Source organism: Rhea pennata, chromosome 9 (genome assembly GCF_028389875.1).
Source record: "Rhea pennata isolate bPtePen1 chromosome 9, bPtePen1.pri, whole genome shotgun sequence".
In the NCBI taxonomy this organism is placed as follows: domain Eukaryota; kingdom Metazoa; phylum Chordata; class Aves; order Rheiformes; family Rheidae; genus Rhea; species Rhea pennata.
In genome coordinates, this window is record NC_084671.1 from 17,656,931 (window position 1) to 17,674,576 (window position 17,646).

The 17,646-nt window shown below is 34.2% G+C and overlaps 1 protein-coding gene across 1 annotated transcript in view; it reads left to right on the forward strand.

Moving 5' to 3' along the window:
• Nucleotides 1-17,646, forward strand: part of ATR (ATR serine/threonine kinase) — a 43,496-nt gene that overhangs the window by 8,428 nt on the left and 17,422 nt on the right. The window contains exons 7-29 of the mRNA XM_062582929.1: nucleotides 16-242; nucleotides 916-1,068; nucleotides 1,288-1,486; nucleotides 2,124-2,383; nucleotides 2,892-3,082; nucleotides 3,181-3,281; nucleotides 3,602-3,773; nucleotides 4,318-4,485; nucleotides 5,342-5,536; nucleotides 5,887-6,072; nucleotides 6,464-6,556; nucleotides 7,833-7,963; nucleotides 8,153-8,296; nucleotides 8,865-8,958; nucleotides 9,688-9,813; nucleotides 11,199-11,405; nucleotides 11,619-11,732; nucleotides 12,264-12,379; nucleotides 13,310-13,430; nucleotides 14,298-14,435; nucleotides 15,571-15,778; nucleotides 16,219-16,397; nucleotides 17,331-17,495. Of these exons, the coding sequence (XP_062438913.1) occupies nucleotides 16-242; nucleotides 916-1,068; nucleotides 1,288-1,486; nucleotides 2,124-2,383; nucleotides 2,892-3,082; nucleotides 3,181-3,281; nucleotides 3,602-3,773; nucleotides 4,318-4,485; nucleotides 5,342-5,536; nucleotides 5,887-6,072; nucleotides 6,464-6,556; nucleotides 7,833-7,963; nucleotides 8,153-8,296; nucleotides 8,865-8,958; nucleotides 9,688-9,813; nucleotides 11,199-11,405; nucleotides 11,619-11,732; nucleotides 12,264-12,379; nucleotides 13,310-13,430; nucleotides 14,298-14,435; nucleotides 15,571-15,778; nucleotides 16,219-16,397; nucleotides 17,331-17,495 (3,688 nt within the window). The remainder of the gene's footprint in view (nucleotides 1-15; nucleotides 243-915; nucleotides 1,069-1,287; nucleotides 1,487-2,123; nucleotides 2,384-2,891; nucleotides 3,083-3,180; nucleotides 3,282-3,601; nucleotides 3,774-4,317; nucleotides 4,486-5,341; nucleotides 5,537-5,886; nucleotides 6,073-6,463; nucleotides 6,557-7,832; nucleotides 7,964-8,152; nucleotides 8,297-8,864; nucleotides 8,959-9,687; nucleotides 9,814-11,198; nucleotides 11,406-11,618; nucleotides 11,733-12,263; nucleotides 12,380-13,309; nucleotides 13,431-14,297; nucleotides 14,436-15,570; nucleotides 15,779-16,218; nucleotides 16,398-17,330; nucleotides 17,496-17,646) is intronic.

Sequence of the window (17,646 nt, forward strand, 5' to 3'; positions counted from 1 at the left end):
CTATTTTTTTAACAGTAGAGATTGTAAAGTAACTCAATCACGTAACACTGACACTTTTAGGAATACTCCAAGCTCCTCAGATTCTATGGTGAATCTACAACTCACATGGATTTCCTCTGATTTTATCACAAGAGTAGTGAAAGTCTGCAGGAACCTGTTAGAGGCTGCTGCTCAAATTGTTAACCTAGAACAAGTGATTGACAGAATAGTGAGGATCTTCGATGCTTTGCTGTATGCACAAGGTGAGAAATTCTAAACCAGCACATCTGTACTGCATCTGTAAACTGGAGATGTAGGTACAACTGGATTGGTTTGTTGTAATAAATGAGTTGAAATTATAAATCTCAGAGCTCAATTCCTGTACAAAAATGGTTACATTAAAAAAAGAATTTTTTTTTCCTCTGTATAGAGAACTTTCCTTTTTTTTTTTTGAACACAATTTGTAAGTCTTTATTTTTCTGTACTTCTTGTTTCTGGTTCAGATAAAACCTACATGGTAATAGTGAATATGCATAAGAAATTAACTTTGCAGGCAATGATTTTTAGCTACTTTCTTTTTAAAAATAAGGCATGCTGCTTCTGTGTATATGTTTGTTTCACCCAGAGCTTTCAGATCTTCTGACCAGTTTCAGCAAAATTTGATGTGCAGGTACCATACTGAAAATATGAAGTGCATAAAGTAACTAGTTGGGTGGAGGACAGGGACTAAGCTTATTAGACATGACAGAATCCACCTGACATTCCTCGTACAAAACCTGAAATACTAAAGTTGTCTTTTTTCTGCTGCTCATGGAAGTACAATGCTACCAGTGGTTTCATGCAATTCTTACTTGCTATAACACTGCATTATTTACTACTATACTTCCTAAAATGTAGAATTCCTAAAAATTCCTAATTTCTTTTCTCTTTTCCTAGTAAAAATTCCACTGAGCGATCAGATTCTTGATAACCTATGTGGAATGCTGTCTCTGCCATGGATTTATAACCACTCTGATGATTCTTGTTTTAAACCATCTGCTTTTGGGTATAATCCTCTACTTTTGAGTCAACAAACTGCATGTAGTTTCTGTAAGTATGTTAAAGTATATAAAACCTAGTATCTCTTTGGAGAAATTTTTATGCCCAAATTTTACTTTAAAGCAGTTTAATCTTATTTTCTGTGTCCTCTTTGATGATTAACAATATTCAATTTTTAAGTATTGTGAATGATTATATTAATTTATTAATGAATATATGAATATTATGAATAACAAATGTATGAATTTACTGCTTTGTTTTTCCTTTCAGCACCTCAAACTCAGTCACACTGTGTGTTCCTTCTGTCTCTCTTACCAAGAAACATACGTCTGGACTGGCGAAAATCCATTTATCTTTGGGCACTACAAAGCCCTCATGAAGTAATTCGGGCTACCTGTGTTAAAGGATTTTCTGTCCTGCTTCATCCATCAAATGTGCAGACCTACAGTATGATTCCAAAAGCTGTTTTGTATGTATTAATTTTGCTTTTATTTCTTCATGTGAGAAGAAGAAAACTGTGTATGCAAAACATGTATTATAAGCACCAAAATAGATATTTATTTATATTTCATCCAAAATTTACTGGATCTCAATTTGAGAGGTGGTAAAAAGTATAAACAGGTATAAGGGAAGATGTTTGTCCGAAATAGTGCTGACTTACCATGTCAATATGCAAGCCACTTCAATAGTTGAAGACCCCAATCCTAAAGAGTAAATTTAAACTAGCTGCGGGAATGGGATCTTTTTGTCAGTGAAATATACATGATATTTGTCCATGTGTCTCTTCATGTTTTGAAATCTTTCAGGCTTTTCTGCTTTTTGTATGTATGTCTTGTTCTCTTCTATGTTACTGTTTCTAGTCTTAGATTTCTTTATAATATGCCAGACCTACCATGCACAGCGCTATTTAATACACTTAACGAAGTCTCAGGGTGGTCTGAAAAGCAAAAAGACATTTTTCTGTTTGGACAAAATGGATGGAGACAGGTCCTTTAAATTATCCTAGTAATATTCTCAGTATAACTGGAGAATTCAGACAACGTAGAAATGCAAATTACTTGGAAAGTGGTTTTACTAAAATGATTTTATTTTTATTTCTATTTCAGAAACCAAATAGAAGATGAATCTGAGCTAGTCAAGGAGGCTTGTGCTGCTATAGTTGGACAATTAGCTTGCTGTCTTTCTGGTACATTCAGTGTAAGACCTTCCTTAGTGGACTCTGATATTAAGCATATTAATTATGATATCTTATGTAGCAGCCTTATTGTGACTTCAGCTCATGAAAAAGCTTGCTCTGTTCAAGCCTGTGTTTTCAAGCCATTTCTTAGCCTTCTTGAGAACAAAGAATCCAGTTCAGTAAAGCTAGGTATGTAACTTTACTTTTATTAACAATTTGTACTTCTGTACAAAGTACTAAGCCACTACTTTCATATCTGTTCATGACTTTTTTTTTTTTGTATTACTTTTTTATAGCTGTAATAGTGCTTGCCCTGTGTATCCTGAAAGCTTGCTTTGTAGGCTGAATTTGAATGGTTGAGGTTGGAAGGGACCTCTGCAGATCATCTAATCTGGCTCCCCTGCTCAAGCAGGGCTACCTAGAGCGTGTTGCCCAGGACCCTGTCCAGATAGCTTTTGAATATCACCAAGGAAGGAGACTCAATAACCGTTTACTTGACGTCTTGTATTTCACTTGATATCCATACCAGTGTTTGTTTTTATTGATATTCCTCTTAAGATGGTTTAATTTTGGTCTGTGGCTATGTCTGGAAGTCTAATACTTTAAAAATCTCAATTTTAAATAGCTTTTTAATTTGCCAGTGTACTAAAGTACTAAAAGTGTATTTTCCTTCCTTTCTCCAACCAATTCCTCTCAGCATTTATAGAAAACATACCTCATCTTTGCCAACATCTGGACTTTAACAGTGATGAATCTAGTGTAAAGATTCTTGTTGGATCTTTATTAAATCTAATGGAAGATCCAGACAAAGATGTAAGAGTGGCTTTTAGTGACTGCATAAAAAACATATTAGAATCCCTGGATTCTGAAGAGGAATTCATAAAAGAGGTGAATTCATATTTGTTTTTTTGTTGTTGGTTTTGCTAATTTGTTTCACTAATATCAGATATTTCAAAATGATTTTTTTTTGTTTCTCTGTGTTCCAGCTCTTTGTTTCAAGAATGAAAGAAGCCTATACAAAAGCCAAAATATCAAGAAATAATGAGCTGAAGGATACCCTGATTCTCACAACAGGAGATATTGGAAGGTATTTGTGATGGTATCTTGAAAATTGCAAAGTATTGTCCATTTGGAATACAGAGTAACTTTTTGTCCAAGTGTAAATGTAAGCTTAAATTACTTATTTCAAGCTCAGTCTTCATCTAGAGTCCTTTGGAACTATATTAAGCCTTTGTTTCATACAGAGTATTCCTCATACTAATTATTTTTTTCCATCCCTTAATAGCAAGTACAGCGAAGCTATTTAAAATATAGTGATGAATTGTTTTGTATTATGGTAATTGTATATTATTAAGTCATTTTGTTAATGTGATGTTTTTTTTCTTTCTCCCCTGTTCATTTTGTAAGGGCATCAAAAGGAGATCTGGTACCATTTGCCCTCTTGCATTTGCTGCACTGTTTATTGTCCAAGTCGGCTTCTGTGGCTGGAGCAGCATACACAGAAATTCGGTCCCTGGCAGCATCTAAATCTATAAAACTTCAAGCTTTTTTTAGTCAGTACAAGAAGCCTATTTGTCAGGTAAAAGGAAGAGAGTTGCTGATTTGCATAAGCATATATTTGGGTTCTTTTTTCTTATTCTGTATTTAATTTTTATTTTTGTAATTTTCAAAAAAGTATTGCACAAAGTGAAATGCTAAAATAGAGGAACTATGTAATTTCTGTGTTGTATGATACTGTGGTCACAGGAGGCTAAGACTTAAAATTGGAATTGAATTTGCCCTTTATTACAAGGGTACTACTGCAATAATTGATTTGTTTTTTGTTCTACCTATGACCTAAAGAAGTTCTATTTAAAATTTAGAAAGTCTTTTTAAAATAATTTCCTAGTTTTTAATAATATTTGAGTTATGTGCCATGTCCAAGTCAAAGTTTGCAAAATTAAAGGCAGATACTAAGCAGATGATAATCCAGTTAGATCCACAATTATTACTTTGAGATGGAGGTGCACTAAAAGAGAAAGAAAAACAGGTGCATAGAAAGAGAAGTGAAACTTCTGTGTTTATTTTTAGGGAGTAAAAAAGGGGGAAAATAATATTTAAAAAAAATATTTCTTCATCCTTAGTTTTTAGTTGAATCGCTGCACTCCAGCCAGATGGCAGTACTGAATGCTCCATGCCAGGGCATTGAGCTACGGAAACAAGAAGCTGCTCACCAGCGAGAGATGGCTCTGGACATGTTATCAGAGATTGCCAATGTATTCGATTTTCCAGACCTAAATCGCTTTCTTTCAGTAAGCTGATTGTTCTTTTTTACTTTTGATTTTTGTATCTTTGTAGATTTTTATGTTAGTCTACCACTTTTCTCTGAACATGACAGATGGGATTTTTTGTTCTAGTTGCTGTTGTTTACTAGAATTAAAATAATTTGGAATTGCTTCAACTGGGAATACAAATCAGGAGATACAAATTTATCAAGGAATTACAGTTGCAGCTGTCATGCTAAAAGTATGATAGGTAATGAGCTATCCAAGGTCTAGAATACTCACTGAGTACCTCTAGCTTAGTGATTTAGTGCATTGCAGGGATTCTTTTTAAGGTGTGATTTTGCTTTTTCTGCTTTCCTTTTTCTTGAAAGCAGACATTCGCTTGAATTGCCTCGCTTGAAAGCCACCATTCTGTGAATAGAACACTTCTGGATCTGATTAGATGTCTGTTTGATTTGAACTTAAAGTAGCTCATACATATTTTTTTCATACTAGTGTTGGTAGATGGGGAATGCAACAGTTAGATGAGCAGTGTTCTAGTTGAATGGTAGGTGGATTTTAGGGTTTGGACTTTTATTTTAAGATTTCCTTTTGTGAAGAGTCTGGATGGAGCAAAAAAAAAAAAGTGTTAGCTTTTATTTGGGTATTTCTCTTAGTTTTGGTTAGATAAAGCACCTCACTGAAATAATTATTTTTATTTTAACTGCATTCATGACTAGGTGTTTCCAACTCAGTGGAGTTCTTTTTACTTAGGCATAGGGGCATGTATGTGTGTTGTCATACTGACACAAGGGGAACAAAACCAAACACTGGATTTTGGACTTGGATTTTTTTTTTTTTTTTTTTTTTTGTTCTTTTCTAATAAGTGTTCTTAATCTACTAGCGGACCCTACAAGTTTTGTTGCCCGATCTGGCAGCCAAGGCCAGTCCTGCAGCTTCCACACTCATTCGAACCATAGCAAAACAACTGAATGTAAACCGAAGAGAGATTTTAATCAACAACTTCAAATACATCTTCTCTCATTTGGTCTGTTCCTGCTCAAAGGATGAGCTTGAGCGAGCACTTCATTACCTCAAGGTAAATTGGTATTTGCTATCTTATACATGCAAATTAGGAGCAACAGTAGATGAATAATGAACTTTTTTCCTCCTACTTTATTGTAGTTAGAATATTGTGAAAAAATAGGTGAGAATTTTATATATACAGAAGTTTTTTTGCTATTTATGATCTGTACCATTGGCTCTGAGAAGTTGTTGAAATTTTTTTTCTATCTTAAAGGTTCCAAAGACTTGAATTATCGGTTCAGCTTATTGGAAGCTCTCTCTTTGTTTCTTACAGTCAACCTGGGTCTAATGCTTCCTGTTTCTTGATGTACTAATTTGACTGATGAAATTAAGACTTGGTTTCTACTTGATATTTGATTACAGAATGAGACTGAGATAGAGCTGGGTAGCTTGCTGAGACAGGACTACCAGGGACTGCATAATGAATTATTGCTACGTATAGGAGAGCACTATCAACAGGTCTTCAATGGTTTGTCAATATTGGCTTCATTTGCATCTCATGATGATCCCTATCAAGGACCTAGAGAAATAACATCACCTGAGCAAATGGTAAAGAGATCCAAATATTCATGTTATATTTGTTCAGTACTTTTTTCCCCGGTCTGAATGAGTACTGTACTTTGAACATCACTTACATACCCTAGTTAAAGCAAATAGTAAAAGAAAGGCTAGTGCTTCTTATCTAACATTCCTATAATAGGGAGATATGTACCAAATATGCACTTAACAAACAAACAAACAAGATGCAGCCCAATAGGAATGCCCTTTATAATGTGGTAGTAGTAAAAGAATTTTCCTGAACACTGATACTTCTTGAGGAGTGATGTATGTATTTGGGATTCTTCTCATTTGTCTTTCAGAATTAGCATTTAATCATTGCTGTTTCACATCTTAAGCTTAGAAGTGTGTTAATACTAAGAATTTTTACCTTTTTTTTCAGGCTGATTATCTACAACCTAAATTGCTTGGTATTTTGGCTTTTTTTAACATGCAGTTGTTAAGTTCCAGTGTTGGCATTGAGGATAAAAAAATGGTGAGTCAACCTGGTTTTGGATATTAAAACGAAGATAAGCAAGGGCTATTGAAATGTTCCAGACTTGCTTATGTGATTGTGCTACTGTTCTTGAGGTGTCAGAGATACTAAGGTTCCGAAATGATTTTTGAAAGTTTGTAGTCTCACTGGGAAAAAGACTTCAGAAATTAATTTTTTATTACTGGTCAGCTAATGTATGTAATTCAGTTAAACACAGTATATGTCACCCCTTATTCAGCCAGTAATTATAGAGAGGAAATCAAAGAGTATGTTTTGTGTGCATGGAAGAAATAAGATAGAGAATGAGGGAATATGGAAGGAAACTGGAGTTACTACAGGGAGCAGGGTTATAAGGGAATTACAAGACAAAGCTATTGTCTTATAATCTTGCTGTAGAAATCTGAAAGAACTTCAGATAAAAATCAAAGGGAAGATAGTTTTGCTTCTCATGAAACAGGTTCTTTGAGCTTTACAATAGGGAGCCTTGCTGAAATTAAAGCTCACACCTTGAGATTTGATACAAAGTCTGAAAATTTCACTCTGTTGAGGCAAGGTACCTAACAACAAGGCCTTTAGCTACCCCACAGAGGTAGTGCAGATGATTTCTGTAGATTAAAATTAGAACCAAAGTAACTTTTACATAGACAGATTGTATTTTCTCTGAGTATTCTCATTCAAGGTTCTTGCTTCTCATATATTCATATTGAAATTCTCTCATTTCCTAGCCCTATGTCTTTGTGCTTTCTGAATTACCTGCTTCCTGGAGCTTACCGATTACTTCTGCCATAAGTTGTATGTTATTTCTCTTATTTTTACGTGCAAGTTTATTGGTATTTTCGCCTTTGTATTTTTGAAAGCTGCCGCTTCCTGCTTCTAAAAGTTTGAACATAGAGACAATCATGTAACTTCTGTAACCATAAACTCCTTTGATGTTTCCAATTCTTCCTTCTTTATTCTACCAACATGCTGCAGCTTAAGTAACTTCCTTTTTGTTGCAATCCTATCATTCCAACCGCCTTTTCATTCTCTTTTTTTTTTTTTTGTTAAACCACAAGTCCTTTATTGAAGTATCAAACTGAGTGCCTTTTCACTGGAGATTGTTTAACCAATGCAGTGTATCTTAGGATAGACTGAAAATACAACTTTGTTACCTTGCATAGGTTATATGGTATGGTTTCTTAAGCCAGGGCAGCCTGATTGTATTAGTGTATATGCTTGTATCATAACTTATCGAATACCTAATTCATTCAAGTTATTTTTTTCTCTATATGTATAGGCCTTAAACAGTCTTATGTCTTTAATGAAGCTCATGGGTCCCAAACATATCAGTTCAGTGAGAGTGAAGATGATGACTACGTTGAGAACAGGTCTAAGATACAAAGATGATTTTCCGGAACTGTGTTGCAGGTGAACGAACAGTGTACCCACGTATTAACATATCTGCCATTTCTGCCCTTGAACACAACCTGATTTTTAGACAATATCCTAAATCATTGAACTGAAATAATTGAAAATGTTACTCATGACTCACTGAAAATGTCTTTATGCTGAGAAGAATCTTTGCTTATTATTGTTTTGTTGTCTTTTCTTGTTTAGAGCCTGGGATTGTTTTGTTCGAAGCCTGGACCATTCTTATCTTGGCTCTCTACTTAGTCATGTGATAGTAGCATTGTTGCCCCTTATCCATATCCAGCCGAAGGAAACTACAGCCATATTTTATTTTCTTATAGTTGAGAACAGGTACTGTTTTCAGTTAGACAGATTATTAATTGTTGTAATAAGAATGGAGATAACTCTGATTTAAAGTTGGTGATGAGAGAGACTCTTGTTTTTCTGCAAACTGTTGTTTTATAAATTTTCCACTTCTCTAAACTGTAACCAGATTTTGAAAATTGACAAGTGAGATCCTCATCCAGAAAGGTGTCTTTATACTAGCCTCAGAAAAAGTATGTTAAGATTTGGCCAAGTTACAGCCTGTTCAGATTGCTTTTCTTTTCTACTCTTGAACTTGTTTTCAGATTCTGTGGTTTTCCTTTGGAATCATCTATGGTTTGCCTCTACAGGCCACGCAAACAGGGTAACAATGATTGCTGACATTTGCTCTAAGCACTACTTATTTTTCTTTGGCAATTGAGGCTAGAGAGAAGTTGGAAGTTGGGAGGAAGTGAGTTCTCTTATTTGTTTCTTTCACTAGGCAGATTTAGAACCTTTGTTCTTCCAGTTATTACATTTTACATTTTTTTAAGATTTTTTTCTAATCCGATTCATGTTTGCTATGTTCTTTGTAATATTTTTTTGTAACTACTAGGGATGCAGTGCGAGACTTTTTACATGAAATATACTTTCTGCCTGACCTTCCAGAACTAAAAGAAATTCAGGTAGTCCTTCAGGAATATAGAAAGGTACAGATATCTTTTCTTATGCATCAAATGAATTAATGACAATGACAATTGAGAATACATGTAAAGTTTATTGCTGAATTATTCAGTGGAAATGGTTTTATCTACCTTCTCAGCAAAACAGAATTTGTGTATAATGGGAAGACCTTGAAGCAGTTTCTAATTCTTCTTTAGGAGTGAAGCATATCCACATTTAACATTCTGTAGTATCTCCAGAACCGTGACTTTTTAATATTATGCTCGTTTTAGTCTTGAAAGACTACAGTATTAGCTTTGGCAATTAATATGTTGCAAGAGAAACTACTTTTAAATTGATCCCTCTTTTATATTCTCTTTCAAAGTGACTAAGTTTGTCTGCTTTTTAGGAATACTATATGGTTCATTTCTGTTACAAGCCTACAGAAAGGTTAAAAAGTAGACAGGAAATAGCAATTATTTAGTAGAGATGAAGTAACAAAAGTAAAAGTTAACTAAATTTTAGACACTGAGGTGCTCAAAGCAAGTTTTTCATTTTCTTCTCATTAGGAATTATAAACACAACTATAAATATATCACCTCTTTGAGGAAAATGTTTTTTAAAATGGCAAAATAGTGGTATATGGATGTAGGTGAGAATGTAGGTAGAAAGGTACATGTTCATGTACATTTTCCCTTGTGTTCTTTGAGATACTGCTTAGTTATGTTCTTGTTGTGGTTAGCTTGAATTTTTTGTATCTTTTTTTTTTTTTTCAGGAATCCTCCAAAAGCACTGACCTGCAGACAACACTGCAGCTATCCATGAGAGCTATTCAGCATGAGAATGTGGATGTTCGTATCCATGCACTTACCAGCCTGAAAGAAACATTATATAGAAATCAGGTATAGAAAGCCTGTTTGAATAGATTTTAAAAGGAATCAAAGTAGTATCTAGGCCAACAATCTAAAAATGCCATACTCTTTTGGGTGTTCCTTTTTTTGCTATGATAGCGTGAACTGTTCTACCCTCCTTAAGTTATCTGTTTCTTAATGTAATGGAGAGATGTGATTCTTTTTCATCCTTTGTCTCTTCATAATAGGACTTTTAAATCCTTCATTATCTGTGTGATGCTGATTCAGCAAAGATACTTGTAACAAATATTTTCTTATCTTTTTCAGCACTGAGGAAAGGTGCATCTAATAACTCCAGTGCAGCAATCTCATCTATGTGTTTGTTCCCTGTTAGAGCATGTATAGCTTTTGCATCAATAGACTTATACATCAGAGCTTGCATTTTTCTGTGTAATACATGACTTCTTAAAGAAACCACCTCGTATCTTTCTGTTTTTATACCTTTGCAGAAAAATTTTGAATCCATTGATTTATTTAAATAAATTTTACAGGCAGGTATGAGTTGCAAAAATGCTGTGTTTTACAAATATGTGCAGTTATTAGCCCAGAAGGGTGTACATGTGATCAGTAAAAATATTTGTCCCGTTAGTAGCTAAAAGACTGTGACACACAGTCATACTCATTCAGAAATTACAGAATTCCCAGATAAAATAAGAGTAATTATCCTGCCAATCAGTAATTCTTGCAGCTCAGGTTAGCAAAACCTTGCAATGTCTTGCTTAGTTAGAAGACTAACAAGAAAAGGAATGGAAATCAAATATGATTAATTCCAAAGCTTATGGAGCTACTTCTATATTATGTTGGTGGTGTTTGAGATTTTTATTAAATGTGACAATAGCAAACATCTTCCCATTATTAAGGGAATATTTTTCTGTATTTGGACTAAATGTGGGACCAGAAAATAAAATTCAGGTAATGAATGGAAAATAATACAATTACAAATGGCAGTAAAAACTAGAAGGTAGGTAGCTGAAAAAAAAAAAAAAAAAAAAAAAAAAAAAAAAAAAGTGCATCAGAACACAGGAAAAAATGTAGAAAAGAATAGAGACGCTTGGTAAGAAGACAAGCAAAGAAAAAGAAGTTAATAGAGATGCATGTGATGATGAAAGACAATATTGGCCATGAGGTTGTTACTAATTGAGGCTCAAATCCCTGGTCTTTTATTCATTTGTGCAGCCCTTTCTATGGGAACAAACAATACGGAGCAACTGGGCTCTAGTTACAAAAGGACGGTATTTTAGTAACTATCTTAAAGTCACGGACAAAAGAAATACGAAGTGAGAGTGGGTTACAGTTGTAAAATTTCTGACATGAACATTAACACGGTCATAGAAAACTCATCTTTTTTTTTTTCTTTTTTTTTTTCAACCTCCTAGGAAAAATTGATAAAGTATGTAACAGACAGTGAAACTGTGGAGCCAGTCATCTCCCAGTTGGTAACCGTACTTTTAATCGGCTGCCAGGATGCAAATCCTCAAGCCCGACTGCTTTGTGGAGAATGTTTAGGGGAGCTGGGCGCCATAGACCCTGGCAGGCTGGATTTTTCTACAAGTGAAACTCAAGGAAAACATTTTACATTTGTGGTAAGGAGTGTTGCTATATCATTTTGTTTAGCATTAAGATTTTTTAAAAAGTATTTAGGAGTAGGGAGTTTTAGTAACTTTAGGTCCTTTACTTTCTCTGCTTTCTCTTCTAAGTGAGTTTAGAGACAGACTTCAAATTAATTATCAGGACATTAATGATATGGTTATTACTCTGTTTCTTTTAATAAAATTGGCATTTTATTTGTGACTGAGGCTGGCGTGGAGGATCCAAATTTTGCCTATGGATTATTAATGGAACTGACCAGAGCATTCCTTGCTTATGCTGACAATGTTCGTGCTCAAGATTCTGCAGCATATGCCATTCAGGTAAAATACGTGGTTAGATCTTCTGTTTTTCTTCCTAAATTATCTCCTGCCACACTGAGCACAGAATTATGCAATATAAATGCACATTTTGAGGGCTATGTGTGTTTGAGGTATGTAGCTGGTTTTTTTGTTGTTTAATATCTTTGTGAAAACTTCAGGCCAGTTTATTTCTTCCAGGAGAAAATGATTGGCCCCATGTAGTCAGTGGGTTAAGAAAATTTAATTAGCTCCTGCACAAGGAGGAATCATGTCAGCTTCTAGTCCTGGCTTATTGGCAGACGTGAGGAATGTGGGATAATGTTGTCCAAGCATCAACTGAAGAATCCGGAGCCATTAATACCTAACTAGATGAAATCAGCCTGTCTAGTAAGAGGAGATAATGTTGGATGAAAGTGAAGGAGTTACAGTTTTTGAATTAACCATTCTATAATTTGTATGTCATTATTTCTCTATATGCATCAATTTTCTTTATAGTTGTGTTCACAATATATTTTCAGTGCTAACTGGTTCATGTAAACTGTGCCTTTTTAGGAATTGCTGTCCATCTATGACTGCAGAGAGACAAACACTGATTGCCCAGGCTCCAGACTTTGGAGGAGGTTTCCTGAGCATGTGCAGGAAATTTTGGAACCTCACTTAAATACACGGTGTGTGATTATTACCCAAGTTATTTTATTACAGCTTTAAAAGCACTTCTTCCTCCAGCTAATGATAACTTGATTTATTTTTTGTAATTTTTACTATTCTGTGAAGAGTAGTATTTGAGTCATCAAAAAAGGGGTGTCTACATAGAGTTGAGTTAACACTTCCTTGAATATATAAATAATCTATGAATTAAACAGGAGCAAAATTCTGAGCTCAAACTCTTCCCAGATCTCCCTGTTTGTCCCTAGAGCATTGTTCTAAGCAATAGTCTGAAGTTACTCTTCTCTCCATTTTCCTTTATTTGTACAAGCTCTCACAAGGAAATTGAGTTCAGACACAAATCCATTAATACCCTTTACTGCTACTCTTAACAGAAGTAGAAGACACTTTTAATTTGCGTTGGTGAGATTTGGGGTGGGTTTTTTTCATTTTGTAGAATTAATTATAAAATGATGTGAAGAAAACCTCATATATACATTTTAATTTTGAAAAAAACAGCAATGTTTCCTTTCTGTTTTCCAATGAACACTTCTATTCTCATAGATTTTCCCTTTTTAAACAACAAACTCTTTGGCCTTTTTTGGTTTTCATATGTGTTTTGATATTTTTCAGTCAAAACATATTAATCAAATATTTTTCAAACTGCGTTTTTAAGATTGATTTGAACAGCAATTCCAGTGTGTTTAAAAGTACTGGTAACATGTTAACGTTGTTTGTATTTCATGTGTCACTCTAGAGATTCTTGAAATAAAAATGTATTCCATTTGGCTATTGAAAGTGTTTTGTTAGTTCTCTTAAATAAATAAATAAATTTAGAAGATAACACCTAATAGGATTCCAGATCAGGCACCTGCTGACTTTATTTCTTGCTATTGTTTCTTATTACAAGATAACAATGCTAGATTTACTAAATGGGGATTTTAAAATTACAGGTACAAGAGTTATCAAAAAAACGTAAATTGGTCCAAGATGAAGAAGCCAATTTACTTAAGCAAATTAGGTGATAATTTTGCGGAATGGTCAGCAACTTGGGCAGGTTACCTTATAACAAAGGTAAGAGTAAATCTGTCGTGTACATTTGTATATACAACATAATTCTTGAATCTAATTTCAGTCTCTGAAAGTGAGGGACAGATGGGAGAAGATGCCTTTTCTTTATAGGCTGTTATAGCACACACTACACAGACTTCTTGCATCATTAAGGTGACCATGCATCTTCCTTCCATCTGCCACAGAGCTGCTGCTTCTTGGCTAAGCTATAACAGATTGTGTCAAAGCCAAAAGTCTAGGGAGTCTACCCTTGTCGACAGACTCTTATTTTGCTGAAGGCACTGACAAATGCTTCTGAATACTATCTGAAATGCATCTGTAAAACCTTAAATTATCTTCTCAGAAGTCTTTGAAAGATTTATTTCATTTCTCAATGGCTCCCTTTCTCCTACAATCTAACATGTAAGTGACACTGAAAATTTCACTTCTAAATTAACCACTTTCACAAGTTAGTTAACTACATTAGCTTACTGGCTACACTGCCCTCCCTCCACTTCAGACAGAGAAGTGCTGAATGTATTCATAATTCCTTTCTTTTTGCATTCCTTAAAGGGCAGAAGAAGGGCTAAGTGCAGAAGTAGACTCTCAGCCTTATGCTTTTCTGTGGCCAGTGCAAGTTCACAATGATGTGGAAAACATGAAAAAGTGGAATGTGGCAGCAAGGCTTAACTTTTTTTATGGTATCAAGAAATCAATGTGTTAAAGCAGCTGGCATCTCGTATTCCTCTCACTGGGGAAAACAGTATCTTAAATTCTGTTACATCAAATAATTCTATATTTGTCAACAAAAATAAGTTTATTGATTGTTCAGACATTTACATGAAACATTTCTCTAATTGTGCTTTTCATGAAAATAAAATTTTCGTACAGGTGCGGCATGATCTTGCCAGAAAAGTTTTCAACTGCTGCAGTATTATGATGAAGAATGACTATAAAGTAACAATCTATTTGCTTCCACACATCCTTGTCTATGTTTTATTGGGATGCAGTCAAGAGGATCAACAAGAGGTGAGAGATATAAGAAGGAGCTGTCTTATATAAGCATATTCAGGAGCTGTTCTTCCTAAGAGTGGTTCAGCTAAGCAGAAACACTACAGTCCTATATGAACAAATTGTATAGCTGTTAAATATTTCTATTTCTGTATTAATAGTATACATTTTCAGCCATGGTTTTGAATATATTCATGCTAGTTAGTATTCAATTTTTCTGTGGTTTTCCATCTATTTCTTCTTGGTATTTCAATGGGGCATAGGAAGAGAGACGTTATGCAATTAATTATGGTTGCAATAATGTCAGGAGCCAGAGTGGTGCATAGAGGAAGAGAGTGCAATACAAGCAAGGAATACTGAACTTGTACCTTTCTGAGAATTCAGGCACATAATTTTTCCCCTCCCTTGCATATGCTTACAGTTTGATTAGAAAAAATTGTTTAGCTATGAGATCCATGCAGAGCAGGCTTCATGGTCTTGGAGCAGAGCAGGAGAGAAGAGTGATCCAGGAATTGATTTTTCTTCAGTTTACTTTTGTATATGTTGAAGCAAATGAAAATAATATGTTCAATTGATTTAAAATTTGCACAGTTGAGATATCTGTGATCAAAACATTCCGGGTGTGGGGGTGGAGTTAGGTGTGCAATGGTTTTCTTGTGTGAATGAGTACATTCACCTAAGTCTCTGATATTAACTGATATTCCATAGACTAAAATGAATGAGAAAGAAGTCTTTCAGAATGTTATTTACTTAAATAAAAGCAAAAAGTAGATCTCTATATGATAACTAGTAATTAACTTGACTCTGTCAAACCTTGCTGAGAATAGAACACTTCAGAAGTGCAGTAGCATTCATTATGTTTTGAAACGTAAACTGTGCAATGATCATGTTGCTTTTCTGAATCCAGCTGTGCTGTGAGCTTTTCAAAGACTTTCTCCCTGTATAAAGGGGTTGTCTTCTGATAATAACTAGTTGATTTGACATTTTTTCCTATTAGGATTATGGGACCAACAAAGGTTGTTTATCAACCCAAAATTTTTAATATACAATTAAAATGCCTAATCTTTTAGTTTGGTTTTTAGGTTATTTGCTGTTTCCTGCTATTTTGATGCCTGTGTGATACTTGTCTTCTCTTGTTTTGATGTTTGCATAGGTTTATGCAGAGATTATGGCTGTTTTGAAACATGATGACATGTGTACTAGGAGGCTTCAAGATAGTGCATCTGATCTAAGTCAGCTGAGCATGCAGACAGTGTTCTCCATGCTTGATCATCTAACTCAATGGGCTAGACATAAGTTTCAAATGTTTATTACTGAGAAAAATACTAGCAAGTCTAACAAAGACAGAGGCGATCTAAAAAGTGAGTAATTCTTATTAAAAAGTGATATTTACATTCTTCAATATTTAAATGTACCACTTCTCATTATGGCTGTGTAAGACGGCAATGTCACTACATGTTAGTCTATCTTATGATTTCGTACAATTGTAGAAATTTCCCTTCCAACAAATCTCATTCTGTTTAATGGATATTTTAAGAAATTTAGATTCAAAATAAAAAGGAAATTATAATTTTCTGAGAGTTTTCTAAAAGTTCAGTTTGATGTATACTTTGCTGTCTTGAACAGTGTAGGAAGTGTTCAGCAGTGTTTTAAATAAATTATTTTTGACAGATGAGAAACGGTTCTCAAATTAATCAGTTTATCTCTAAACTGGGAAATGAATTAACAGAGTTTTGACACATAGGGTTCTTTTATTTATAAAATTTGAATGACAGACTTTTAAACTGATTTTATTCTATAGCATCAAGTGAAGACTATGGAGAATATCAAAATGTGACACGTTTTCTAGACCTCATACCTCAGGATACGCTAGCTGTGGCTTCCTTTCGCTCTAAGGCATACACAAGGGCTGTGATGCACTTTGAATCATTCATCACAGAGAAGAAACAAAATATTCAGGAGCATCTTGGATTTCTTCAGGTTCTGAAGTCATTTTTTGATTTGGAGTTTTTTTTCTTTTCTAACTTTAAAATGAAAAAAGACACAGAGATGAACCAAGTTCAACTCTGTCAAATCCTTTTATGAGAAGAGGAGAACAGATGTAGTCAGGCTCTCTGTTTAAAATAACTGTTTGGTCATCAATCTTTCAGCAGTGTGTAGTACTTCCCCTTGCTTGACATGCTTGCTTATATGAAAAGGAAGGAGGAACTCTTGTATATAAGAGAAGATTGTAAAATCCTGAAATTAAACACATTTTTATCAAAACTATAGTATTTATTACTTTTACTTTACTTTATGCCAACAGTGATTTAAATTAAAAATGTTGAAATTCATTAAAGTAAGGCTAAATGGCTAATTCTAAAATAGAGAAAGTTAATTATAAGGATGTTGAAAAGGATAAAAATTATTTTCAAGAAGTATTTTAATCTATCTGAAGTTTATAGTTCTTATTTTGTGATTTATATTTGTCAGCAGCTTTACTAATTTGAAAAACTATCTAGAATGGTGCTGTTAAACCATAAGTTACTTGCAGCTTCATATTATATGATTTTATCATGTCATAATATGATATTTATTTCTCCCTATATAAATGTTGCTTCAGGTAACTTGGATGTGTGAACTTGTAGTATGAAATAATGATGACTGCAGTATGCAATAATCATCATCATTATTATTAATAACGTCATTTATACAAGCTCTGCAACGAAAGCAGAGCTCAGCTTGGAAAGTTGTGTAACAAAACTGACATTTACTTCAATGTTGAAATAACAGCTTAAGCCAAGAATTCCTACAGAGTAGTTTGCTCTTCATTTTCAACAAGATACATGATTCTGAACGTCATATATAAAATGTCTTGTTATCTTAGATTTGTTTTTGATGTCAATTTCTGTTACGTTCTATGTTTGAATAAAGAAATTGTATGCTGCTATGCATGAGCCAGATGGAGTGGCAGGGGTGAGCGCAATTCGGAAAGCAGAACCATCTCTCAAAGAACAAATCCTTGAACATGAAAGTATTGGCTTGCTGAGAGATGCCACAGCCTGTTATGATAGGGCTATCCAACTAGAACCTGATCAGGTAAAATACGAGACAAATTCCTAATATCTTTTTTGCCTTAATCTTCCACAGTACAATACTTACACAAGATAAAACCAAAAATACCACCTCAGAATATTTAAGTAGAGTATGAATGTAAGTGTATCCCATGGAAGTTATTGAGTGTAAATTG